Genomic DNA, 26,473 nt, shown 5'->3' on the forward strand with positions numbered 1-26,473 from the left:
GATCCGGATCCGATACAAAGGTTCTTCCCTGGCCCATGCTTCAGCCTTATTAGTTTCATTCAAACTAGCCTAATAGTTTTTCTGTAATCTTTGACGTACCAAACAAACCGAAAACATGACCTCCTTGCAAGGAACAAGGTTGCTGCTGCTTATTTTTAAAAATATATTTACTTATAAACCAAAATTCTGATTAAAAACATAACATTTTGGGCAAACAACAACAGCTTTATTGTTTATCTGAGTGAACTGTTTGATGTATGCAAACCATATACAGCAGGTAAAATAAGTATTGAACACGTCAAGAGTTCTCCCAGTAAATGTATTTCAGGGCTCTCTCAAGACCTTCGCAGCCTTATCGTTGCAAGACACACTGACTGCATTGGTCACAGAAGGATTTCTAAACTTCCGAATGTTCCAGTGAGCACCTTTAAAGTCTTCAAAGGTGCTCACTGAAACATTCACACAGGACTGAGAATAATTGTCCGAGAGCCAAAGACCGCTTGTGAAAAGCTTCAGAAAGAGCTTGTAACACCTGTGTGCACTCTCACCCCGCGAGAATACATTGCTAAAGAAAAAGCATGTTGAAGCTCGTTTAAAGTTTGTCTCACAACATTTAAGAAATACTGAGGGAATATAATCTGGTCAGATGGGACCAAAAGTGAACTCTCTGGATGCCATAATACATCATGTTGGGAGCATCACGGAGATCAGTTCATGGAGGAGGCCCACTAACTGTTTGTGTGGAAGAATAGGCAAAGATCACAGCTGAGAAATGTCTGTCCTGCAAAGTTTCTCCACACAGGAGGCTTTTGGTCATTACCAACAAAGTATTGCTTTTGTTTTCTCTATATGTTTGAATTACTTGGGTTGTTATCGACATCTGGTGAAAACTTCATGTCAATCGCACCTTTGATTAGATATTTACTGAGGTGACGTGTTCAATACTTATTTAACTTGGTGTATTGATTGATATTTCAATGTGGTTCCTGAACATATACATTTCATCAGTTTTTAAACACACTTTTGTGTCTAGATGCGATTTTGCTCACAACAATCACATTATTGTGAATGGATGAAACTGATTCTCCGCCCTGGTATTTAAGGTACCGAAATAAGTCTACGAGCTCGACCTAGAAAAGAAGAATTGAGTTGCAGCCAGTAAGTGCCGGTTTGATCAGATGCTCAAATCCTAAATCGAGTGTCAGAGTGTCCAGAAAGCACCTCTCGAACTCTATGTGATGCAACTCTACCGCATTAAGTTGCTGCTTGCTGGAGCTTCCCTCCCCCTCAGTAACGGCTGCTGATAATAATGAACAGATGATAAAAAATTCAGCTCGTCCCTTTTTGAGATGAAGCCAGACATGGAAAAATTCACAACTTAGCACAGAACACCACAGCTTGGGCCGTAGCCTGAGTGTATTATAGTGAATGCTCCATGAATCATTGCATGAGTAAAAAAATACAAATGGAGAGCGATGTTTACATCAAAGACATGTACACTCAGCTGAGTCTTCAGATTAACACAAAAATACATACAGTACTGCAGGAGGGTTGGTTTTTATGCCTTTTTTAACATACTAGGTTGGCCAACATTCCTCTATTACATGTTAATTTTTATCGGCTCACAAATATAATCATAGTCATTCAAAGGCCCAGTTTTATAGATCAGAACCTTTGCAGAGTTGTAATCTATCAAAACATACTTTCTATTAGTCACAACAGGAGTACTATTAGTTAAATAAAAAATAAAACACCCTGACAGTCCACAAAAACTGTATCATCCTGGAAAACACAAATAATGACCTCAAACCCTTTGTTTTTGTATACATTCAATCAAAATCAAGGCATTTACACATCTAATATTACACTGGCCCTGATGATGAGCTGCGGCGGGAGTCATAATGAATGTCACACACATTGATACAAATGACATAACATAGAAATCTCAGTCTTGGATGGCAAAGAGTTAATCCACTGCTTGTTAAAGGAAAACCAAACCAAGATGCTGTACAGGAAAACAGCCACAAGAGACCGTTTTATACACAGAACCAACTGTACAGATCGTACAATAGTAATCTCTAAAACGGAGCTTTCAAACTTTCAGAATTATATCTTTATCAATGCATTTCTATACAATTCTTTAGAATTTCTTTAAAGCAGCGCCTTTTTTTTTAGCCACTGTGAAGTCTGTTTTATTACATTATTAATGCAGTGGATGAGGTGTTGAACAGAATATGCACTCTGAATTTAAAATTAGTTGTTCATAAAGTTGCGATGTGTGGATGCATTTAGTATTTAAATACATTAGTGTGTAAAGTCGGATACATTTTTTGAGGCCAAAGGTAAACTCTGATTCTTACCGTAGTGGAGAATCGAATTGACTGCATGATGACGTATGAATCGTACCAGCTGGTATACAGTGCAATACATTCCTATTGGTTCCAAACGCAGAGGCGTCTGGATGTAATGTCATGTTATTTTCTCTTAAGTAGAAAGTGTCTGGACAGTTTCTCTTTTTGTTTTGGTTAGATCGTGGGAGACGTAAAGTGTTGTTACCTGCGCAGTCAACAGTGTGTGGTTTCATTCCTGATACACACACACCGTTTTTAAAACCTCAGGAGTGCAACATCTGGCCACAACAGTCCCGCAGAAGGTGCGGGACAGTATGAGGGCAAAGTGACACGTTCTGTCTTCCACACAAACACACACGCACCCTCTACCACAGCACATTAGATTACGACACTGCTCTTCTAGAGGTGCTGTAACTCAAGCTGGCGCCGCCGCTCTTGTGCGAAATCTTGAGGGTTGTGGCAACCGTCAGGCTCGGCGTCATGGCAACAGGGAAGCTCGGCGTGGCAGCTGCTGCAAAACCAACTGTCGTGGCGACGCAGAAGGAGGAGGCCGGTTCATTTGGGCACCCGTACTGGAGTAAGATGTCGACGCATTCCTGGCTGCCAGCGCCGCGAGCCAGAACCAGAGCTGTCCGCCCCTGAGCATCCCGGAGCCCAACGTCACAGCCATACTGAAGGGAATTAAAAAAAAGAAGATAAATCCGTAGGTTCAATTAGATTCAATTATGTAGGTTCTAAGTTATAAAGATGTTTTGTCACGTAGAATTAATTGCAACTTGATCTGCGCCCCTTAAATTATCCAAAAAAGTGTGACTCATTGAGCTTCATTGCCTTTCAGACTTATAGATCACATTGAGTGCTCTGCTGAGTCATCTCTTTGTAAGCGTTCATTTTTTTTGTGAAATTAGTTAAAGGTTATTCAAGGGTAACAATGATTATCTTGCCAGTTTTAAATATATCTACATTAAATGTTACACTCTGAAGACTTTTTAAATCCTTTCACATTGCCGGAATTGCTCCTTAACTGTAACACTATCTCGCATAATAAGCATTGCACTTCTTTGGTGATACAAATCAGACGATCAACACAAGATGTTATTGCTTCCTATGATAGAGAGGGAGGGAAACGCACCCAAACGAGAAGCTGCGTCATCACCACATCCGCCTGCTGACAGGCAGCGTGCAGGGCAGAGCCAGGCAGACGCAGCGCTACGAGTGACCTGCAGGAGAGCGCCAGGCTGAGAGGGGCATTAATGTCCTCCTTAGTGCAATGGGCCAAAAGGAGCAGCATCTTCGGGAGGTTGTGCTCCATCACAGACAAAAGAAGACGGCCAGATAGTGTGATGTCTGGGCCCTCGCCAGGAGAGGGAGGGGGCAATGCCGCCACAAAGAGTTTCTGCTCATATTTGGCTCTGATCCACAACTCCCGTTCCTCACTGAAAGAAAGAAAATATTACAATTATGTAGTTTTAGCCTCATCTCCTCTTCAATAATGACCCTTTGATTCTACTGACAAATAACACATTTCTAATTGTGCGGCTCATACCTAAACACTGTTGAACGTTTAACTGAAGCAGTACTCATGTCACATTTCATAATATCATGGCCCTTACCGTGTAGCATCAGGTGCTGGCTTACGGCTGCCCAATGTACGAGCCTCCCATATGCTGTTGACCATGTGGTTGCCGATGGCACTCAGAACCAGCGTCAGCTCTCGCGGCAGATCATCGAGGTCTAGAGAGCGAACCCGCGACAGGTGGGTCCCCAAGTTCCTATGGATCCCTGAACACTCGATGCATATGAGAGCACCCAGGTTCAGACTGGCCCATGTTGGATCTTGGAGGAGAAGGGTACAGGCAGACGTTTGAAGCTAAACTATATAGATATAGATGACAGTATTCTACTATTTTAAATGTGGCATGTGGCATTCAAATGTCTGTGGCCAACGTGCCAAACATTACTATCACCTGAAACCCCGCCCCTTTAAACAAAACTGACACGATGTAGAAAGAGAAGAAAAGCTTTTAATGTGTGTCACTAACTTGGAGCGTTGCAGTCAACACAGAAGTTGTTGCCCTTTGCGTTGCGGATTGCCTGCAAAACCACTGCCTCGCTCTGGCTGTTCCTGCGGGCCTGTAGAAAACACAGTTTGTCTTTAAAATGGAGAAACATCGGCAAACTAATTACTTTTCACAATGGTTGTTAGTATTCTCCAACTAAGAAAGCCGCAGATGGATAGAATCACTCTGCAACCATTTAAAGCTGCACAATTTTCATAACACAAAAAGAAATACATGACACGATTAAAATTATTATTAACAAAGATAACAATAATTATAATGTTTTGAAAGGTTAAACAAGTTCAGCACCATGGAGTACTGCCAAATCAAGAGGAGAAACCAGCGCAGCCCGCCAGTGGACAGCATGTTAGTTTGTCCCACACACTCATGGAGATGCACTGGGTTTTGGTAATAGCCAATCAAATGAGCTGCCCTCATACCTTTTAAAAGTAGCAACAGTATTCTAGGACAGGTTCTCCTGAGAGAAAAAAAATCCTTAGACAGTAGACTCAGGGTGCCAATAAACAGCCCACAAACCTACAAATACTTCCAAGTGCAGATTATATATGTATGTTTTTCATGTAGCATAACACATATTCTTAAGGCCTGAAGAATTATTCTGTTGACTTGCAATAAAAGCTAATCTGATGAGATGGAAAGACACAATGTCATGCTAAATGGGTAGCAGTATTGCCCCACAGCCCTTGATTTGCATACACACAACCTCAAGTGTTTGACTCCGTCTTCCTTGATGCAAGCAGGGACATTTGAGGTCAAATAACACAAATACAAATTGCATTTTCACCACTGCATGAAACACAAGACTGCGTATTTGGAAACAAAACGATTGCTGCATTTTGTTCATTCTTGCCTTATTTTTGCTGCTCTCACACAGCTGCAGGCTGGCCAGGATCTGGCTCTCTACGGCTTGGACCCAGGAGTCCCTCTCCTCCGCACTCTGGGCTTCAAAGTGCCACGTCTGGCCAGTGCTCGACACGATGAGGAAGTCAAAGTTATCCTCATCTGACACAGAAATATATATAACATATATATCATCAATATCATGTTAATAGTTTGCATTCATCACTACAGTTTCGCCTCCATGTCTGACCGCAGTTTAGCAAGTTAGTGAAGTGTTGAAATGGTACATGTAGATAAAATGATTTTGCTTGATAGGATATAACGCCCCTCCTTAAAGTTACAGGAGCACAAGAAGACAGACAGACATTTGTAGAAGCTCAGAGTTGGAAAGATGACAGACTGACATTACCTGTCTTGCTTACGTTTCTTAAGCTACCAAAGCTTTTAAGTTTCCACATTTTGCGCTTGGCTGCACAAGAACAGAAAAATACACAAAAAAATCAAAGAGAGACATGGAGTAAATAATACATGTTACAAGGTGACTATGTATTAAATATAATGTAAGGTTATCAATTTTTCATATGGAGTTCATGTGCTTTACCATCTGCTTGGCCAATGGTTGCATCTCCTTTCTGGTTCATGCTTTTCTTTCTGCGATGTTTCTTCCTGTCCGTCAGCGGCGAGGAGGAACCTAAGTCTTTGGTGGAGGATGAGCTAGACACGCCCTCAACTGCAGAGTCTGCCAATCACATCACAGAGAAAACATGCAAAAATGTATTGCATGTTTCGTATGTACAAAACGTGCATATTTTTGAAGCTGAACATAGGCAGAGATGAGGGGCCTTAACTGACCAACACTTTGAGTGTGGTTAGAGAGAGTCGAAGGACATCGCTGCACACCTCTGTTGCCCCTCAGGAACAGTGCACCACCCAGCCCTTCCATTTCCTCCACTTGCAGGAGGTTGCTTGCACTCACAGGGACTAAAGACACAACAGCAAGCATGCACTCAATTATAAAGTGATCCACACTACCATCAAATGTAAAGCAGAGCAACTGAAACAAATATTAAAAGCATTACTGATTCTGTGTGAGCTCCAAAGAAAGAGAAAATATTAAGAGTACTAGAGTTCTCTCTTGTCTCTTTCACGTCTATGCACTAAAAAAAAAGACCCTTTAAGAAGATGCTCTTTCGTCCTTTTGCAAAGATTTTGCTTTGACTTGCATATTTTCCTTCTCTGTTACAGAAGCCTGACCGCTCTTCACAGAGGACGTCTTAAAATCCAAGAAACAAGGGATTATTTTCTTTTAACAATACTTTCTCATCACTCTTTAGGGTCATATGGCACTACGGGTTACTAAACTAAATGTACCCAAACTCCACAAAGAACAGGAGCAGTTTGGAGAGTCATTCCAGGGCATTGTCATTTGAATAAGTTATTATTTTATGCCTGTGCACGAATTAAGTGATGAATTTGTTTGCATTTGTATTTTTTGGGGGACATCTAAAGAAGATTTATAGTATTTGTTAACTCTTTGACCTGGGCTGACCCCCTCGGGTCCCGGCGCATCTTTGACGCGCCCATTGAGTCCGACTGTAAGGCCGTAGGCGGGTACAGCACGAGGTGGCCGCTTGCCTGGCACCTTCACCGTCACTCGCAGCAAGTCCATCTCCTTCCCCGGTGCATTCAGCATGTAGTCCTGCCACCCACACATCAGCCATTTCACATCAACCACCATGAGTCAGTGATGACTTTGCATACCATAATGCAGTGCTACACACTAACTCACGTTGACACTGGAGTGGTAGGACAGAATGCCGTCGTTGGAGAGCGTGACATACTTCTTCTTCCACTCTTTGTTGAGCGAGTGCCCGCTGCGTTTTAGCAAGATCCCCTAGTGGAGGTGACAAAACTGAATAATGAGAATTTCTTGCAAATATCTTCGTGTCACACATCACGACAGCATGATGACTGCGCCTGACAAAAAACACACACTATTCTATTCATAAGGCCAATTTGGGAGATGAGAAGACTTCATCACTCCGCAACATGAAACCGCGTTCACACATTTGATTTGAAGCGTAAATCAGTGTCCTGCCTGTTTGATGGGAATGAAGCGTCCACTGCCCAGATCTCCCATACAGTCTGCACTCCTTCTGTTGGAGTCACTGCCTCTGCGACCCTGAAAAGAACACGAGAACCATTGAATGGCATCAGAGGCCACAATGGGCTCATTGGTTGACCAATATAATGTAGACCACATGAATTATGAAGGTTGTCCTTCAAAGTTGTTGCTGCATGTCATTTAAAACCAGAAAAGGTTGACATGTTGACAAGTTTCTACCAACTTCAATACCTTTTTAAATGCTTTTAAACTTTTTTAAATGTAAGAGATGGCAATAGAAACATGTTGAGTATCAGCCACTCAGCCTTACCCAAGCTGTGGCATCACTGTTTTTATATGAATTACTGATCAAATAATCCCTAATAATTTGAAAGGGGACAATTTCAATCCTTTGAATATAATCCCACCAAGACAAAAAAACAAAGGCCCACAGACTTAACACACAGAAATTATTCCTTTCACCGTTCAACCAAAGTGAATCAAAAGTTTGCGTAACAAACAGTTCATTTTACCGCAAATCTGGAGGTGCGTCTCCGGGTGGCACTGCGGACTGACCCGGGCGTGGCACTGTCTTGCTTTTCCCCTCTCAATGTTTTGCCGATTTCTTTATGACTGATCACAGGAGTAGAAGGAAGTGATGAAGAGTAATCACTGCTCTGACCACCGTTACTGGCCTAAAGAGAGAAAGGTTTGGGATGAAGAAACAACAAATGCGCAGAAAAGGGAAATAATTTGTTACAACAGACAGCAAGACTAAAATATGCAATTTAGGCATACATATAAATGGTATGACTTTGCACCATTTTTTCATGACAGTTTGTAACAGATGGGCTTCAACAAAGTTACCTGTCCCGGAAAGACACCCGAAACCGGGGTGGAGCCGCCAGAATGACTGGGAGAGTTTGGGAGAGATTTACAGGAAGCCACAAGAGCAGCTTGCTTCTTTGCAGTCATTATCTTTTGAGCAGCTGTGGAACAAAATCTTAGTAAAAAACTACAGATAACCATTATATATGTGCATCTCATGCAGCGGCACCCTCTCCGGCTTGTAAACACACCGTCAGTGAAGACTCGGTTGACATTGAGCCCGTACGTTGCACAGGTTTCATAATATGTGCAGCGACGCACATCTGAGCAGAGCTGTCTGGCCCTGGCATCATCGATTACTCTGGGATTGGAGCTGCTGATTTTATCTAAAAAAAAGAGCAAGAATCACGAATATAAGCTCAGCTCTGCAAACACTTGAGTAAAAGCATATGCCGCGTGCAAGTGGCTCACCCTGAGTACCCACTACTACAAAAGGTATCTCAGAAACGGGACGGTGGGTGGCCAGTTGGTGGTAGATTCTGTAAACTTCTTGGAAGCTGGCCTCATTTTCCAAACTGAAGACCAAGATAACTGCATCCAACCAAGTTGTAAGCTGAACAGAAGAGGGGAGCAGAAGTATAGCAGTAAAAAATAACAGGAACAGGCTAATAGTGAGGACTACATTTTATCAAGATGAATTAGTTAACAAAGGACAAAGCCACAAACCCACCTGAGCACTTGGGAGTTCTGTCTCCTCTCTGATCATCAACAGGTGGCTCTGTCCATCAACAAGGACGTCCTTAATGTATTGTCGCCCTGCAAATGCACAAAAGAATTACACACTTTGACTTGGCTGAAGTTTGTCGTCTTAGGCAAGAGAAGCCGATGCATTAATGTCATTAAGCTCAATTGTTATTTGTGTACTGACAGCGTGCTACAAAAACACAGATAAAGGTTGTAGATGACGACATGTGAAACCAACCCTCAGCGTTCTCCAGCTGCAGGTAACTTCCGGTCAAGTGTCTGTGGACCAGAGCAGACTTCCCACTGCACAGACCTCCCAAAACACCCTGGAGAGCACGAGCACACAAGTGAGAGAATATATGAATTTATAAACAGATCTGACACCAGTTTGTAAATGTAAATGTCCTGATGCTTACCAGGTGAAGCTCTTGGACAGTTTGGCTCATGGTCCATTCTTGACTGTTGGTGCATGTGGCTGGTGATCCAAAAAGGGGCAGAGGGGAATCATTAATAATAGAAAGTAAAATATGTTGTTGTTTACTATAAAAGAAGAAATGGGGTATTTTTTTAGAGTTCAGCCCTTTAATTATGGGTATGTGTGCGTTTACTTGAGCTGGGCTGAAAGGTCTAACAAGGCTAATCATGGCCCCTTTTTGTGCTAAGGTAAGTTAAGCCTAAGACCTAGAGGTTATTTTGAACAAAGACGTGCTAGTGCTGGTCTCTTTTCTAACTCATTTTGCAATTAGAAAGATAGAAGGTATATTTAGAGCTCTCACTGAATACTGGCCCGGTTTGGCCTGACTGCCTGTGGACACAACACACTGGGGGAGAGTCAGAGAGTCCAAGTCTCCTCACCAGGCTGGAGCTCCCACACACAGTCACAGCTTGAGCACCCAGAAAATTAAATCAAGTGTACGAATGTGCAAGTCCAAATACTGAGCATGCTGGATATTTACACAAGCTTTGTTAAACATGCCACTGTTTTTGCCTCTTAAGATGGTGGCCCTGCAAAATCCCTCCTAACAAGACGTGCATTCTTCTATTCGTCACTCAGAGTGTATTGATCCTTTAAAATAGAATTCAGCCAGCTGTGGGGAGATAATTCATCTTGTTCCCAGTGCAGTACGTCACATTTTCGAGTTTTATAGAATTAAACTAGAGCATGACACAGTATGCCACTTTGTGGTCTGATTCAAAAATACATTTTAAAAGATCTGATTGGCAGCAGAGGGAAGTAATATAATATAAGTGTATTATTATTATTTACTTGAGCGTTCATTATTATTGTCGGCTTTTGAGATCTAACCCTAGAGCAGCAATCTGCCTTATCCTGTAGTGATACGTTGCATTGAGTTGAATTTATAAAATATTCCATAAAAAGATGACACTGCATAGGAAAGGAAAGTAAAGCTACTACTGGTGATTCTTACTTGTGAGAAGAATTCTCTAAGGCTAAACCTGGGACAGAATGACATGTTAAGATTGATGTATTTATACTGAAGGATCAATAATGTGATCCCGGTTGTTTTATGTTCAAATTTATTTTATATCAGATAAAAATTAAATGTCTCTTTTAGCAATGCTGCTCTTGCAGCAGGCGTCAGTATCTCCAGAGATAAGTGTTCTCATTCCTCTGTCAGTTCATGACCGTCTCTGATTTGCATCGGAAGATGACTAAACATGATCCATATAAACTTAGATATAAAACAACCCCATTATGACAAAATCTATCAGTTAAACCGGGGTGTGTGGGTTATGTTTTAACTGCCTGTAAAGATCAAATGCACCACATTTCATCATATTAGAACTTTTACATCATTAAGATGAGCTATAACCAATCATAAAAGTGTGTTTTCTCATGATGATCGAGCGTTAATAACAAAAACCTACATGATGTTAAATATAACATTACGTCTTAATGTATCCACTTTATCTCTTAAGTATGATCATAATGATCCACCAGCTGTGCAGGTTTGTTGTGAAACAGCTTAGCGATAAGTCAGATTAGACAAGACTTTTACAGGGTATAGAAAGCAAGTTAGTTGTTGATTATATACTGGAGTGGGAGTCACAGCACTAACACAACTGTTCGGTTATTCTCAGGTCATGGATATGTTTCTGTTGAACATTCTCATATTCTGCCAAAAAAACGGTCTTCAAAGTAAATAGAGATGAATTTATTTTGAACAAAGGAATAAGACAACAGATAAACGCTAGTGTTTAAAGAAAGATCATTGAAAGTATTAAAAAAAACACATCTTTAAGGAATGTATGTAAAACACCCTTCACTATAAACACTGACAACGCACCTACGCAGATGTACACAGACACCTTCATATACACACATGCAGAAAATTTCCCCCAACACATATGACTTCCAGTGCTGACATCCTGTACACACACCGTGTAACTCAATGCAGAAACCATCATTAGCTGATACACCGAGATACTGCTTGAAAACACACACACACACACACACACACACACACACACACACACACACACACACACACACACACACACACACACAGTGGAGCTGTTGGGTCGTGCTGAGCTCGGGCGGAGCCACATTGTTGGCCGTTTGTCCTCACTGGTGACACAGATTCTAACTTTAAACCGCAGAGACTCTGCCTCCTTCCCATCTTTGGGCAACCCCCACACCCACATAGACCCCCCTTCCGTCGACAGCGTCACGCCACAGACCAAACAGCAACTCTCAAGGCTTGCTGTTGCCATGGCAACTCCATTTTCCAGAAGCCTCCAGCCTCGCTCTCTATACAATAAATGGTCTCTCATGGATACAGCGACGTGTGTGACAGGCATAAAGACACAATGCCAGTCTGTGCAGGTATGATGCTAAAATATGTGCTTTTACAATGATGACCATTATCTTCTGAATTAAAGTGAATAAATTATGTTTTATTTATCATTGGAACACTGACGTAACATACTGAAATTAAAAGTTCCACAAGACATGATGTTGAGAGTGTCGTTTGCAAACGTAACATCGCCGAATGAATAGGCTCCATTTGAAGGTTGATTAACTCCAAGCACACAACAGGAAGTAGCAGGTTCCTGCTCCCTCACTCCTGCGATGAACACAGCTCTGTGTCTCCCCATCCTTAATTATTCATGTCCCACTTACTCATTGACAAATTATTCAGAGCTTACTCTGACACCACACTCTTTTCTTTAGAATTTATCAATAAACATCAAAGATTCCTTTATTTTAAATTTAATTTAATTCAAATTCTTTTAAAACTTTCAGAGAAACATTGATTAAGGTAAAATCCCATTTGGAACTAGTTTGTAATTTTTAGTTTTATGTTTGATTATATTTTTTCTGCAACAATTACTCTCATTATCACTTAATATGGCTATTTGAGGAATTGATTGATCTAATGAATTTCAGAAAATGGTGGAAAAAAGCGATGGTAATTTCCCAGAATTCTATGTGACATATTCAAGTAGCTCAACCCAATAGTGCAAACTCACAAAACACTGACAACTATTACATTTGGCATAAAAAGCAGCAAGTACATTTTGAGAAAAAAAGAAACTAAGTGTAACGCTTGTAAAATAACTAAAATAATTAATCTGTGATCAAAATAAATGTCCAATAATTTTCAGTCAATCCTCTGAATGAAAATCTTCAATTGTTATACCACTGGATCAATAACTGTCAATATTAACACAATAATGCTGCATAGCTTTTCTTGTAGAGATGAGATGTAATTTTAAAAACTAAAAATAAGTTTGCTGCATTTAATCTTCTAATATATCTCTCATATGGTCCTGCGTTATATATGTAAAAGGAGCATGTCATTATTATGATTTTTATTAATATTGTTATAATTGAAAATAAATAGACAATGATATTCATTTTAGTGCTACATCCTATTCGAAACTACTTTGCATGACAATAGGCACAATGTATGCTCAACCGATGATTGACTATTGCCATTGTGTGTCATTTTCTGTACAGCAACAATACTGAAATGTTTGAAATGTTGCGTATCATTACTGAAACTGATAGGGGGGCATTTGCTGGATTTAGGCTTGCTGCAGAGGGGGCATTGTACAAGACAATAAATATGTAACCACATACAATTGTCTTGTTAGTGGCTTAATTTCAGTCCAAATGAGGCTAAAGTAAAAGCAACTGATGTGATGTGAGTTTTTCACCTGTTGTTCTGTTGGTATGTGATCAAGTGCCCTCTTTGTTATGGTTTACCATTGCATTTTAATATAAGAATAATTGCATATCATGTTAACACAAATGTATTGAACAGCCTTACCTTCGTCCTCGCTGGAGCCCCTCTCCACAGCCGGATAGACGGGTGGTGCGGTGCCAACGCTGGCTGGCACTGCTGTACTTTTGGTGAAAATGCCACTGATGAACTTGAGCACCTTTCTGTCACGGGGAGGAGCGCGCTGGCCTTCCTTCCCTTTCTTCAGGTCCTCTGAGAGCATATGTAGGTCGCTGTTGTCCAGGGTACGGCTTGTACCTTTTCTTTGTGGCCTGTAGGTGTCGGTGGCAGGAGGTGCAGGCAAGGAAACCGAGACCGTCTTAAATCTCTCCCCCTGAGGGCTGTCCTTGGTCATTATGCCGGAAAATCCTCCGCTGACGGGAGCTCCCGGGCGAATGAGCGTGCCTCTGCCGTCGCTGTCGGCCCAGGACGCCCTGTAAGGCCCCAGACTTGTAGCTGCCATGGAGGGGGACTGGTCCCCAAAGTGGTTATCCCTTCGATCCAAAGTCCTTGCAGAGTGATACAGGCTTGCATTGGCCTCCCGGAGTTCCCTCCAGCATGCAGGGTTGCCTCCTGCGTGTGACCTCATCAGAACTTCGGGACGCTGGCTGACTTGCGGCGGGATGGAAAAAGGGAGGCTGCATCGTGATCTAATGTTCAGCTCCGCTCCATTTTCGCCCTTTAGGAACAGCACGGGGGGCTCTCTGTAGAGCTCCGTCTTAGGGCGCATGGCGTCTGAGCGAGGCCCCTCTCTGCGCACAGCTCCCTCGGAGGTCGTCCCTCCGTACACTTTGACCATTTGCCTTGCAGGTGGATGCACGAAAGAAGTGTCTTTACTTTTACCCACTGACACACACAAGTCCTTTTGGGGACCATGAGTTTCTCTCCTTTCAGGCTTCCCCCAGGTCTCAATGGAGCTGCCATACTTGACATACTGCACCTGTTCCACTTCTTCTGCCACCGGTGGGTTTTCTATTCTCCCCACTGGTATACACGCAGGTCCTTCATCCTCTTCAGGGGCATTGCTCACCTCCTCCTCCTTCCTAGGACTCCCTTCCCCCTCTGGAAGAGCCTCCCTCTGGTTCCCTGCTACATCCTCTGGCACGGCCTCAACCTTCACCAGAGTGAGGGAAATGAGGTAGGTGGTGCGTCTCTGTGTGTTGCTTGCCTTGCTCATTGGGACAGCGGACTTCAGCAAAGTGGCACCTGCTCTCGGACCAAGCCTGACCTGCACATCTCAAGTCATGGCAACCAGGACAGGACTGGAGCAGAGGAGAAAGAAAATCTAAGATCAAACCCTGTGTGGATGATTATGTCTAATATCTGGCCTGTGCATAAGTTTCCTTTCAGAATTTTTTACAAAGGGTTAAAATAAGGAAATGCCTTGAATTGCAAATTTCTAGTATTTTTTCACACTGCTGACCCAGTGGTGAAAGGAGTCTAGCCTTTTTTTTTTTTCTGAACACCTCAGTTAATCCTCTTCAATGCACACAGATACTACGGGTCTCTTCCACTGATTCATTCATAATCCTTACTACTCTTTGCTTTCCTTCTTAAAACTCAGGTATTCGCATCTGACTTGCAGACACACATAGGTAACTAGAAGAGACATACATTTTCACTGTGTTGATGTCTCAGGCTCAGATTTCAGACTGGAATTATGCAACAGCCAATACATTTGGTTAATCCGTTTATCTACATGGCACTAAATGATGCCACCTTATCAGAGTGCATGTCTCGGCTTTCGCTCATAGCTTACCTTCATTTTTCCAAGGAATATCCATTGCAGTTTCTTGTACCTTTCGATTTGATGAAAAAATTATCTTGCCATTAGATTACCACTCGTATCAAACGACGCTGACAAAAAAAGAGCCAAATCCGATCAGTCCTTGAACAAAAAAAAAAAGCAGGAACAGGGTGCAAAAAACATCAAAATTAAATCATTCACTGGTCATGGAGCGTCGGGCAGCCGGCGCCTCCATTCGACAATGTCATGCATAAAATGATTCATGCACGGTGTGAGGGTCACTGGGAGATGCTGAAAAACATCTGTTGTTATGTCTCCAGAATGAAAAAAGAAGAAGAGATGAAGCAGCCAGATTCACGCATCCCAAGTAACACTTCCCTGGTCCTGTATCCCTCCTCTGGAGAGCAGCTACTCTCGGTCACCGCATCCTCTCCTCCGAGTGCCCCATCCAATTAGCAAGTCAATAAAATGTGTCTGTGAGGGAGAGGAAGCCCACCACAGCCCCTCCTCCTTTTTTTCTCTTCTTCTCGCTGCCACAGAGCCTTGCAGCCCCCCTCCTCTCCCCCTGCTAGCCCGCCGTTAGCCTGCCGCACAGCCAGCTACACACTGGATCGAGCTCCAGCAACCTGGCCGTGGATGAGAGACTTGCAGGTGGTCGTCTTTGCCAACCTGCGTCCAATTTTTATACCGACGCAACAAAAGAAACGCGGGAGGGAGAGAGGAAAAACCCTCAGCTCGGCTCCTGACAATGCATCTGCTGCGTCTCTAGCTCCGTCTCTCCCCTCTCCTTCTCCAGAGCAATTTATGGGCAGCTCCTGCTCCCTCTGCCTGCATCACTGTCTGTCCCTTCTGAGTGAGGAAGTGGTTTTGCTCAGCATGAATCGGGATGTTTATGGATCATTGCAATAGGGAATACAACTGAAAAAGAGAATAAGAAATTTGTGGAAGCAAAACTGATTTAATTAGTATATAATTTAAATATAAAAAAAAGGGTCCTCTTAAAAAATATTTCCTCTTTTGAGTAGTCAGGGGGGTCCGCCAAGTCCCCTGTTCTCATTACCCAGAAATGGTGACCAAAACCAAGTTCATGAGCATGCTTTTTTCAGTCTTGAAGTTGAACTTCTTTTCCCTGACCTTTATGAATTATTAATAATTAATAGTATTTTAAAATTTTAAACATCAATTACAAAAAAATGATATATATTACAAGGAGCAAGGGAGTAAATACAACTATTCAAAATATATTTTATCTATATTTAATAGAAATGTTTGTAATACATGAGAAATGTGAGGAAATAAATGTATTTAGCAAAGATAGGTAACAAGATGCGTCAATAGTTTTGGCACCATACATAGTTTACTCGAGCTAAAAATATTGTAGCCGACCCCTCGCACCCCGGACAAAAATAGTTTGTGCCCCTTCCATCTGGCAGGAGGCTGAGGTCCATCAGGACCAAGACCTCCCGCCACACAAACAGTTTCTTCCTGTCGGCAGTCGGGCTCATCAACAGAGCCCGGTCCCCCACTGACTGACTTCGTCATTCCGCCGGTCACTTTCTTTCTCACTGCACACGTCACTTTCACTTGTCACTTTCTGTTCGCTGGTTCACTTTATTTTTAATTTCTAAATATTTTTTACTTTAACTTTTATTCCTTTATTTGTTAACTCGTACTGTCTGCTCTTATGCACCAACGATAATGAACGCTCGAGTAAATGCACCAAGTCAAATTCCTTGTATGTCTGACATATTATGGCAATAAATATTTCCTGATTCCTGATTACACATATCAATTTAGAGCAGCGGTTCCCAAACTCAAGAATGCCGCGGCACAATTTGAAATCTGAAAATCTTTTGCGGCCCACCGAAACCTTTAATCACAACTCTGATCAAAACATAAACTAGGGATGTTAAAATGACCATAAGAATTTAACCGATTAAAAATTGATTAACCGACAATGTATGTTGTGTATACCATTTTCTCCGGAGCTCATATATATTTACTTTAATACTACAAGACGGCGCCCTATTTGACATTGTTTTGTTTGGCGGCGCCTTATGTTAAATAACAACAGGCGGATAAGAGCAGCCGTTTCGGGCGAGATCCTCATTGTTTTATTAATCTGTTTGTTTAAATTGTTTGTGCTTCATCAATTAATGTTTCACATAAATAATGTGCCGCTAGAATTGTTCAAATAATACTTAAACTGAGAAAAAGATTTGTTTTTTGTATCTTATCAATTATCAATCGTTTTAAGTCAAATACAGAAATTTGCAACCCTAATGTTACGACCATTAGGGTTGACCACTAATGTTACGACCATTAGGTCTTAAACGCAACAGGAAAGAGCGAGACCACTATCCAACTTTGCGTTTGTTATTTGTATTTATTTGGCGCTGGGAGAACAGTAGGTAGGTCCGATAAAAGAATAACACGTAATTTAAATCATAAATAATTTTATATTAATTTCAAACTTTTCAAAATTGAAAATTAAAAACATTTTATTTAATTATTGTAAATGACCTCTCGCAGCGCACCTGCAGTACCGTCCCCACACTTTGGGAATCGCTGATTTATTCAAAATGGTGAATTTTGGTGGAGGTGCCAGGGAAATTAGAGGGCAAGATTAATACCACTTAGTATTCCATTCTTTATGGTTAGCTGCATAACTAGCTGCTGGTGGCAGCTTCATAGTTACAGTACAAACAGGATAGTGGTATTGATCTACTTATCCAACTGTCAGTGCGAAGGACGGTTAAAGTATTTATAGGTTTAAATATTCCTTCTACTAACAGCCTTTAAAAAAAATGAAAAGCCTCCAGCTATGCATCTGTTACGAAAATCTCTCAATAACTGGGGAAACACATTTTAGAATATATTTAAAATATAATATAAGAAAATATTATGTTGGATAAGTTAATTCATCATTAGTATTTTTCCATAAACCTATTCAGAAATCAAAAAGGGGAATAACCTGTAAGGAATCATCAGGGTTTGGAATTGGAAAGTACATATTTTAATGAACCCTGAGGTTGAAACCCTGAGAGAGGAGTTTGAAAGATGTGTGATGTCAAAAACGGCAAATCCACTGTTTTTGGATCCTGAACTGCAGTATATTTATGACTAAAACTCAACATGTGTTGCATCAATAAACTACGTTTATCTGGTCCAAAGACAAAAGCATTATAGTGAATCTATCTTCTCTTTTTGTTAGTATGTCATAGTTTATTGAATATTTCACTTTTCATAGAACAACATGTATTCATTTTGTATTGATTGCCATCTGTAAAATAATAACAACATTGATAATAACAATGTTAACAATACACATAACAGGTTGAATGTGGTTAAAACAGTTTTTCCATTCATTTGTAGTTGCAGTGCTGGTTGATTCCAGATGGTTTCAGTAAGCGGTTAAAACATAGTCCTTTGATGACAGAAACATGGCAGTATTTAAGGGCAATACCAGTGTCTTCGTCCAGTATGTCTGTCCCAAGTGTTTTTCCTTCCTTTCCTCATGATTTCCAAATAAAAACTAAGGCACTTATTGTTCCATTAGTATAATAAATATAAACAGGAATATGATAAGATCACTAACGGCTGGTTGACCCTGACATGTCACTTCTGTCAGGCTTTGCACAGCCTGTGAACAACATGTTTCCCTCTTTCTGTCGAAACACAGTATAAAAAGAAACTAGAGCAACATTTCAGAGGAGATGACATACGTTTCCGTGCATCAGTCCCTGCGGATGAGACCGATTCACAAATCAAAACATCAAAAACACTGGTACTGTCCTTGAAGACACAACATGGTAACATCCTTAATTTTAACGCTGGAAAGCATTCCAGTGACCCTAAAGTTCACGCCTCTTCTTTTTTAAATTCAATTTCTCAGGCTTTAATCCTTTTTTGATGTAGGAGCAAGAAAAAGAAATACCAGACGTGTTGAAATGCAAAGCACTGAATGAAACTGAGAACCTTTCTGGTTAGGCCAGGTCTACGCTTACACACGGTTACCTCTCGCTGCACGTTTCACTGCATCATTTCAAGTCAATGTCTCCTCGTCCTGGAAATATGGATGTTCAAGCGCCTTCAGGGCAGATATTCGTTTCAAGGGGTCAAAGGTCAGCATTTTCTATGAAAGAAAGAGTAGCAGTCCATTAAAGAAACGGATTGACATTTTGATCCATTCTGTTACACAAAGAGTATCAATGTCCTCGAATAGCTCGACGCTCTGCAAACTGATTGGATACAGCAAGACTGGCTCCATCCAAAGTTAATCCTCCCGGAGGCACTTCTAAAATCACTACTGAACATTTTATATCTGTTTGATACATTCAAAGTCAAAGATACAAGACAATACACCGTTAGCGTTCTCACTCATGTTAAAGAAATCAGTCATGCATTCTTTCCTTTTGTTGCCTCCTTCTTTAACCTTTTATTTTATTTGCAGGGGGGTTCTGATAAGTTAAGTATTGCTAGGAAACCAGCAGAACGTGCGGGAAGTTACTGTACTGTTTACAGTATTTTAATGAATTGCTACCTAAAAGTCACATTTTTAAACTAAAATTTCTTTATAATATGGAGTGGCATAAATAACACAATAAATGGTACATTTCTGGTTCATATGAGGAAATAAACTTCTACTGCACACTTTTATTTTACTTTTTTTGATGCGTTGTTAAAGTAAATATGAATCCATTAAGATTGTGTGGATTTTAACTCTTATCTCTGGGTTAACCAGCACTGTAAATTATGGTTATATAAATCTGCAATATTGATTGAAAAGTTTACTTTAAACATATAAAGTCCTTCTCCTTCTCTCTCTTGTCTTAGTTGGATAGTGGATAAGTAAGTAGTAATTAATGTAGAGAATTTCATCGGAAAAGATCTTTTGTAGAAGATCTGCGGACTATAAGTAAAGATCATTCTTCAGGAATCCGACCTTACTGATCTGTGATGGTTTGAATTCTACACAGCTGGAAAAAAACAAAAACAAATACCAAGCAGGATATCCTAATTTAATCATTTTGAAATCAGGGCAAAGTCTTACCAGCAATAATTGCGCCCCCGCCTCATTTATCTCCGGAACGAAGTCTGTGATGGGGCGGGGTAGGAAAGTGGGGAAGTGTTTTCTTGAGAGCGTAACATCAGACGGCCACTCATCCTCTGGTGGCAAGCCTAGAACTCTGAAATGACACATTTTTTTGTTTTCAATGCAATCGGTAGGATATGAATCATGCAGTCAGGTCAGCGTGGAAACAATTTTTTACTCACTCAAAAAGTTTCCCAAGTTGGTCCACTTCTGATTCTCCGCAGAACAAAGGTCTAACAGACGGAAAGATTACACCAGAGTTGAAAGATTGAAGCAGCTGTTTTCGGTTATTTACATGTCTTTGAAACTCCAGCTTGTGCAGGAAAGCAAATGATGCAGATACAGATCAACAGTGGCAGAGTTAAATTAGTACAACATTTCAACCAGATCAACTTACTCACCATAGTATGACTTTATCATCACCATCATTAAAGGAAACTACTTTGAAGCTGGAACCAGTTTACTGCGGTCTTCATGCAAGTGTCATTTGTACCATTAGATGGAGTTACGGTGTGTGTGTGTGCTAATGCACTGGTTAGCTGATCTGGGATTAGTTGCATGCAAGAGTGATGAGCATTTTAAAAAGCTGTTAGCGTTAACACTTAATGATGGGTGAGTGGGTTTGTGTCAGCATGTATGGTGCTAATGACTTCAAGATGTAAAGTACAACTGCAGTACGTGTCCAAGGAGATTTACTGTTGCCTGGTTAGAACAGGGGCAAGTATGGTAAAACTACGCTGTTACAAATTGACCGAGGCGAACCCCAAATTTTTTTCCCCCGTAACTTCTGACCGTCTGAGGCCTCAGACCAGATTTCCCCGGAGCTACAGATAAACTTGTTATGTGATCTGTTTCAAGATAAAAATCTGAACCCTCTGCAAACTCATCACGCCTGCTCTGACTGACACACAAAGCCACCAGGTAATGAGTGTACCTACTACCGTCAATGATAGAAAGAGTCTAAAGGTGGAACGTACATTATGCTCAGTATGGAGCACATGGAGTTGTACGTGGACACAATTCTTTTAAACGATGGTCTCTTTACACAACTCCAATTGAAGTTGTATAAAGTGTAGTAAGTCCTCTGAGGCAAATTTGTAATTTGCGATTTTGGACTATACAAAAAAAATGAATTGAATTGAAATGAAGCATGTGTGGTTGAAGTGTATACTGTCAGATTTAATGAATATACCAAAAATACAGTTTAGGAATTACAGTCATCACACCCCATAGTCCCATTATATGCGAGAGAACCAGGCTCCAAAGCTGATATCGCCAAAACTCGGCAACTCGCATCAAAACAATTTGGATTGACCAATAGCACTTCAAGTAAGAGGAAAGATGTGTATTTTTGATATTGGGGTGAACTCCCCCTTTAACATGTTTGCAAAATGCTCATTTTCAAAGCATTTTATTTTCTGACTCCAACACAAGACGGCATAAGACTGCTGTCAATATTTAACTAAAGACATAATGTTTACCTTACCTATGAACCTAAACTTAAAAACAAATAAGTGTCATCTCCCGCCTGGACTACTGCAACTCCCTCCTGGCTGGTCTCCCTGCCACCGCCATTCAACCTCTGCAGCTCATCCAGAATGCAGCAGCTCGACTGGTCTTTAACCTTCCGAAATTCTCCCACACTACTCCACTCCTCCGCTCTCTTCACTGGCTACCGGTGGCCGCCCGCATCCAGTTCAAAACATTGGTGCTCACGTACCATGCTGTGAATGGATCGGGTCCAGCTTACATCCAGGACATGGTCAAATCCTACATCCCAACCCGCACTCTCCGCTCTGCATCTGCAAAACTACTCGTCCCTCCCTCACTGAGAGCAAAACACTCAACTAGGTCTCGACTCTTCGCTGTCCTTGCGCCGAAATGGTGGAACGAGCTCTCTGAAGACATCAGGACCGCAGAGAGCCTTCACATCTTCCGCCGCAAACTAAAGACACACCTCTTCAGACTCTACCTCGACTAAAGACTAACAAATTGTAGCACTTAAGTTGTACTTGTAACGTCACTCATCCATAGCAAATTGTAAATTGGCTTATTTGAGGAAATTGCACTTTCTTGTTTCTTGTTCTCCTGAGTTTGTACCCTATGGTTGAATGCACTTATTGTACGTCGCTTTGGATAAAAGCGTCCGCTAAATGACATGTAATGTAATGTAATGTAAGTGAAATTGCAATTTGCAAATTGCTACTTTAGCGAGTGTGTGCCGCTGTGTCGCAAAAGAACTATGAGCTTCATTTTGAAATTACTTCGTCATCCTTTTTGTCTGTTTATGGGACAAAATAATGGCAAAATCTCCTTATTTGGGTTTATACAGCTATAATAATCCAGCAGACATGTGGCTCGACAGATACGGTGAAATCCACGGAGCGCCTCCGAAGGATGTAATGAACCGAAATAGCGCCAGTCTGCATCATTTTAAATATTATCCTGCCGACTCACTTGCGTCGGAACATCTCTGCGAAGATGCAGCCGGTGCTCCAGATGTCCACAGGTGTGGCGTAAGTGGACTGCAGCAGAACCTCGGGGGGACGGTACCACAGTGTCACCACCTGGCAGACACAAACATGGAAGCCAATTGCAGATATTATTTTCCTGTTATTCACAAGGTCAATGTTGGGCAGCAGAATGCCATGTTAGGAACTGACTGTCAGTGAGAAATTTAACTCAGACAAAAAACAAATGACTATGATGGATTAGTTTTTCCGAGGCTCGAAAAGCAGATGATTCAGCATTTCTCAGTGAAATGCTGAAGAGTCAGATGCTTCCTAAATGCTTAAAATAAATGACAGTACTCTGTGCATACAACACAAACAACCAGGGTTGTGGTCCAGGGGAGGTTCTTACCACGGGGGTGAGAGCCATGTGGCAGCTGTAGATCCTGGCCAGTCCAAAGTCAGCCAGCTTCACCTGGCCCTGGCTGGTTACCAGAATATTCTCTGGTTTCAGGTCTCGGTGCAACACACGGTTAGAGTGCAGGAATGCAAGGCCGCACAGCAACTGCCTCATGAGGTCCTGCAGAAACACACACAGGAATACTTCAACAGGAAGCAAATCTTTAAAACAGAAGTTGCTTTCAAAACCCCAAAGAATGAAAAACTTGTCAATCCATACATTTTTTGTTCATTATAAATATTAGTTTAGATATTGTTTCAGTTATTTCTCACTTTAATGCAGCCGGGGGATAACCCGGGAGCAGGGGCTCTCTCTAGATACGTCTTCAGGTCTTGGTCCACGTGTTCAAACACCAGAGTGACTTTAGTCTCCTGGTCCGACCTCTGAGTGGCACATACATCCATTAGCCTGTTCACAACAACAAGCGACAGGGACTTCTCTCAGAGGTTGTTCACAGGAGATCGTAGGCAACTCAAACACTGGAGTAGACGGCTTACCGGACAACATTTGGGTGGTCGAACTGCTCCAGCCGTTTCAACAGAGCCACCTCTCTGACAGTGGAGACTGGGAGGCCATTTTGGTCCGCCTGCACACGCACACTCTTCAGAGCCACAAACTTCCCGCTCTCTGTATCTCGGGCCTTGTAAACTGTCCCGTAAGCGCCTCCCCCGATCTCTGCCACTGGCTCGTACTGGATGCTGGCGCCGTGGGCCATGGCCAGGATCAAACGGACTGAGGGACACATGTATGACACACAGATCAGATTCAGCTTCAACAAAGTCAATAAAAAGTGAAACCAACAAAACATATGGCTTTATTAAACCAGCACATTAAACTCTCACTACTGGAGACGTAATTGACTTGCCTCATATTTTATCAGTGGTGTATAATAGAAGAAGGCTTGGTATGTATAAGGTAGTGGACCGCTAGCCGTCAGTGGGAAATATGGATGTGGTGCGCTCATGCAAGTAATAGGTTGTATAACAACAAACCGAGCTATTGTAACGCCGTGCTCGCCGAGGACGGTGTTTCCACTTTAGGAATTCTGTTTGTGTGTGCAGCAGGAGTGTGCAGCTGTTGAATAAGTGTTGTATACAGAGGTTCAAGCCGTACGGCAAAACAACCCGGTGGACTTGTCAAGTAGCGGACTCAGCCATTTTTTGCTTTAATGCTGAATGTGCAACATTTTCTATTGCCAAGTATTAAAAACTAAAAAATAGCCTCTAGATAAAATATCTGGGAGGAATAGGTCTAATCCAGGGAATTAAATGCCTAGAAATAAAATCATGCAAATCAATACAAAAATCCTGTATTCAAATATTGTCATGAAGTAGTACTGCACAGTGAGTTGCAACAAGGATTTGCATAGAGCAAATCTCATGTTGGGGTGAAAAAGATCAGAGAAAATGTCAATATTCAATGAACCCTTTCAGTCACTTTTAAAACAAAGAAGCCATTCGTTGGCTGGTTCAAGCTTCTTCAAAGAAATAAAGTGAGAAAACTACAGCAAAAAAAGATGTCCATTGAAAGCCAAACACTTGTTCTCATGTTTGGACTACAACTTTGAATACATAGTAGCATAGACCACAGAGAAGAAAACAGATAATTGCAGAGTCACTGCTGGATGTAGCAATGCCAACATAAGCCTTTTGGGCTCATGTGTAAGATTGATTTAGTCTTTCTGTAATCGGTGTGCTGATTGTCATCTGCTCTACTAAACACTAACAATCCAACATGTACATTTAGGGTGGATTGTATATAAGGGTATTGTGTGAAGTGCTACTCTATTGCAACAATGCTGCCAAACCACAACTATTTATGAGGTCAATAGAACCGTTAGTTAACCAGAGGAAGAGGTGGTGCAGTATGCTCGTTGAACACACCACATGTCCTCCTCTTAAGCAAAGAAAGATGAGTCCAAGTATCTGCAGACTATAGTCTGCCTGCATTCCTGTTTTTCTGAAAGAAATACAAATTAATGATACAAATCAATTAATACAAATCAATGATGAAAGTGTTGCAAAGTAATATGATTCCCTATTTTTGGTGAAGTATGACACATTTACTGATTTACAGACATAATTATTAGCAGCAGTCAATAAGAGAGTCACTGTACTAAACTATTGCCTGCATGGTTTTGTTATTACTACCTGGACCTCCCCCCTGTAGTGACCCCACCTCCATCTGACAACAAAACAAAGGCTTAATTAAAAATATTTTTGCAGCACAACAGTATCAGCCCGTAAAAAGTAATTCACTGTGTCATAATGACTGATCGGCCTACGTGTGGCCTTCATACCAAACCTCCTCTGGTCCTACAGGAAGTTTGTCTGGCTATTCATGACTTGTCCCCCTCATTTTAAACACTCGTTCCCCCGAGGTCTCGGGCCCCTGAGGCCTGTCCCAGAAGACGGAGCGGCTGCCTGTGGCCTATTGATTATCCGCTCTATTTTTACTTCATTCATTTGTCTGCTTAATCTATCCACTGGGGGTCAGTGGGCGGAGGCAGAAACGGGCGAGGACAGACGGAGAGTCCTCGACACGTGGTGCTCCTCCATAGCGCTCCTTTGTTAAATAAACTGCCATTAAAAGAAGTGAAAAGTGAAGCCACCACGGGCACGCGGACTTGTTTCCTCCACACCCACATGTGCACCGACGTGGCGGAGGAAGACGGCAAAAAAAAGTAACAGACAACGGGGACGGATCGCCGTCGGCAACTTATATTTCCACATCTGTGGCAAATTAAACAAACTGTCACTCGAATGAGGCGCGTGCGTTCGGACAGCGCACTTACCTCGCGGTCGTCTCTCGTGCAGCAGGTGAGCTTAACTTTCGCTCTGCGAGGAGGACATGCTCGCGCCTCTCTGCCACGTAGAACTCCTCCAGAAGCGGGTCCCGAGCACGCGGGTCGGACCCGGCGCGGGTTCACGCCTCCGGCAGATGGATCCGATGTGCACTAATCGATAAATAGATTAGGTTTTTGGCCTGTTTTGTTTTTTTTCTCCAGTCTGCACTTTTTTTCAGGGGGTGGTCGCTTCCTGTTGCTTCTGGTAACTCTTGGAGGAGGCGGAGCTGAAGTGAAGTCTTCGGAGCATTTAAAGTCCTACTGAGCCGTATGAAGTCACCACAATCACATAACTTAACGTCCATTTCCGATATAAAAGATATCGCCCAACAATATTAGCCACACCCATTATTTTAGCATACGCATCTACGTATGTTTAATTAACATACCTGAAAATGATAGAGTAATAAACAATAGATGAATTGTGCCAAACGTATAATAAAGTGTAGTTGTTAATTCCATTAACCAAAATTTAAATAGTTTGAATTAACCCTTAAGAATATTCTAAATGGTTGGAGTTGTTATATACTGCTGTGTAAAAACTGTATTCAGAGCTATAACTTTAAGTCAAATGAAAAAAAATTCTGTGGGACTAAAGTGAAAATAAAATAAATGGTAATAAGGGGTAAAAATGGGCTACAGATTATGTTTCTGTTCTTTTATGGCACTTTGGCTTAA

At 41.6% G+C, this 26,473-nt stretch overlaps 2 protein-coding genes across 4 annotated transcripts; both read right to left on the bottom strand.

Moving 5' to 3' along the window:
* Nucleotides 1-204: 204 nt before the first annotated feature.
* On the bottom strand, nucleotides 205-15,397 carry LOC120835296 (arf-GAP with GTPase, ANK repeat and PH domain-containing protein 1). Of its 2 annotated transcripts, none has more exons than XM_040204091.2 (20): nucleotides 14,958-15,397; nucleotides 13,247-14,460; nucleotides 9,365-9,423; nucleotides 9,187-9,274; nucleotides 8,935-9,020; nucleotides 8,676-8,817; nucleotides 8,456-8,590; nucleotides 8,244-8,365; nucleotides 7,910-8,071; nucleotides 7,371-7,454; nucleotides 7,062-7,166; nucleotides 6,812-6,971; nucleotides 6,125-6,253; nucleotides 5,874-6,011; nucleotides 5,682-5,741; nucleotides 5,283-5,434; nucleotides 4,394-4,484; nucleotides 3,965-4,187; nucleotides 3,484-3,787; nucleotides 205-3,022 (listed from the first exon to the last, which is right to left on the bottom strand). In XM_040204091.2, the coding sequence occupies exons 2-20, from the start codon at nucleotides 14,373-14,375 to the stop codon at nucleotides 2,735-2,737; spliced, it is 3,657 nt and encodes a 1,218-aa protein (XP_040060025.2). In that variant the 5' UTR covers nucleotides 14,376-14,460; nucleotides 14,958-15,397; the 3' UTR covers nucleotides 205-2,734. The 2 variants fall into 2 exon arrangements, with proteins under 2 accessions (XP_040060025.2, XP_040060026.2); XM_040204092.2 differs by having other exon boundaries at nucleotides 1,399-3,022; nucleotides 6,173-6,253.
* A 2,752-nt stretch (nucleotides 15,398-18,149) lies between these two features.
* On the bottom strand, nucleotides 18,150-26,199 carry cdk4 (cyclin dependent kinase 4). 2 transcript variants are annotated; one of them, XM_040204198.2, is made up of 9 exons: nucleotides 25,745-26,123; nucleotides 23,448-23,682; nucleotides 23,223-23,358; nucleotides 22,903-23,070; nucleotides 22,498-22,607; nucleotides 20,223-20,273; nucleotides 19,999-20,134; nucleotides 18,963-19,080; nucleotides 18,150-18,688 (listed from the first exon to the last, which is right to left on the bottom strand). In XM_040204198.2, exons 2-8 carry the CDS (start codon nucleotides 23,663-23,665, stop codon nucleotides 18,991-18,993), a joined length of 909 nt encoding a protein of 302 aa, XP_040060132.1. In that variant the 5' UTR covers nucleotides 23,666-23,682; nucleotides 25,745-26,123; the 3' UTR covers nucleotides 18,150-18,688; nucleotides 18,963-18,990. The 2 variants fall into 2 exon arrangements, with proteins under 2 accessions (XP_040060132.1, XP_040060131.1); XM_040204197.2 differs by having other exon boundaries at nucleotides 18,150-19,080; nucleotides 25,745-26,199.
* Nucleotides 26,200-26,473: the final 274 nt, after the last annotated feature.

The sequence above is a fragment of the Gasterosteus aculeatus genome, chromosome 17, assembly GCF_964276395.1.
Source record: "Gasterosteus aculeatus chromosome 17, fGasAcu3.hap1.1, whole genome shotgun sequence".
NCBI lineage: Eukaryota > Metazoa > Chordata > Actinopteri > Perciformes > Gasterosteidae > Gasterosteus > Gasterosteus aculeatus.

Bases quoted from the DNA above. Each gene is read 5' to 3' on its own strand.
- cdk4 (XM_040204197.2), bottom strand. From the start codon at position 23,665: ATGGCCCACGGCGCCAGCATCCAGTACGAGCCAGTGGCAGAGATCGGG. The intron at 23,071-23,222 runs GTGAGAAATAAC...GTGTTTCTGCAG, and splicing joins TATCCCCCGGCTGCATTAAA to GACCTCATGAGGCAGTTGCT. The intron at 20,274-22,497 runs GTGAGTCGGCAG...TCCGTCTGTTAG, and splicing joins GCAGAGATGTTCCGACGCAA to ACCTTTGTTCTGCGGAGAAT.
- LOC120835296 (XM_040204091.2), bottom strand. From the start codon at position 14,375: ATGAGCAAGGCAAGCAACACACAGAGACGCACCACCTACCTCATTTCC. The intron at 8,591-8,675 runs GTGAGCCACTTG...TCTTTTTTTTAG, and splicing joins TGTAGTAGTGGGTACTCAGG to ATAAAATCAGCAGCTCCAAT. The intron at 8,366-8,455 runs GTGTGTTTACAA...TTTGTTCCACAG, and splicing joins CAACCGAGTCTTCACTGACG to CTGCTCAAAAGATAATGACT.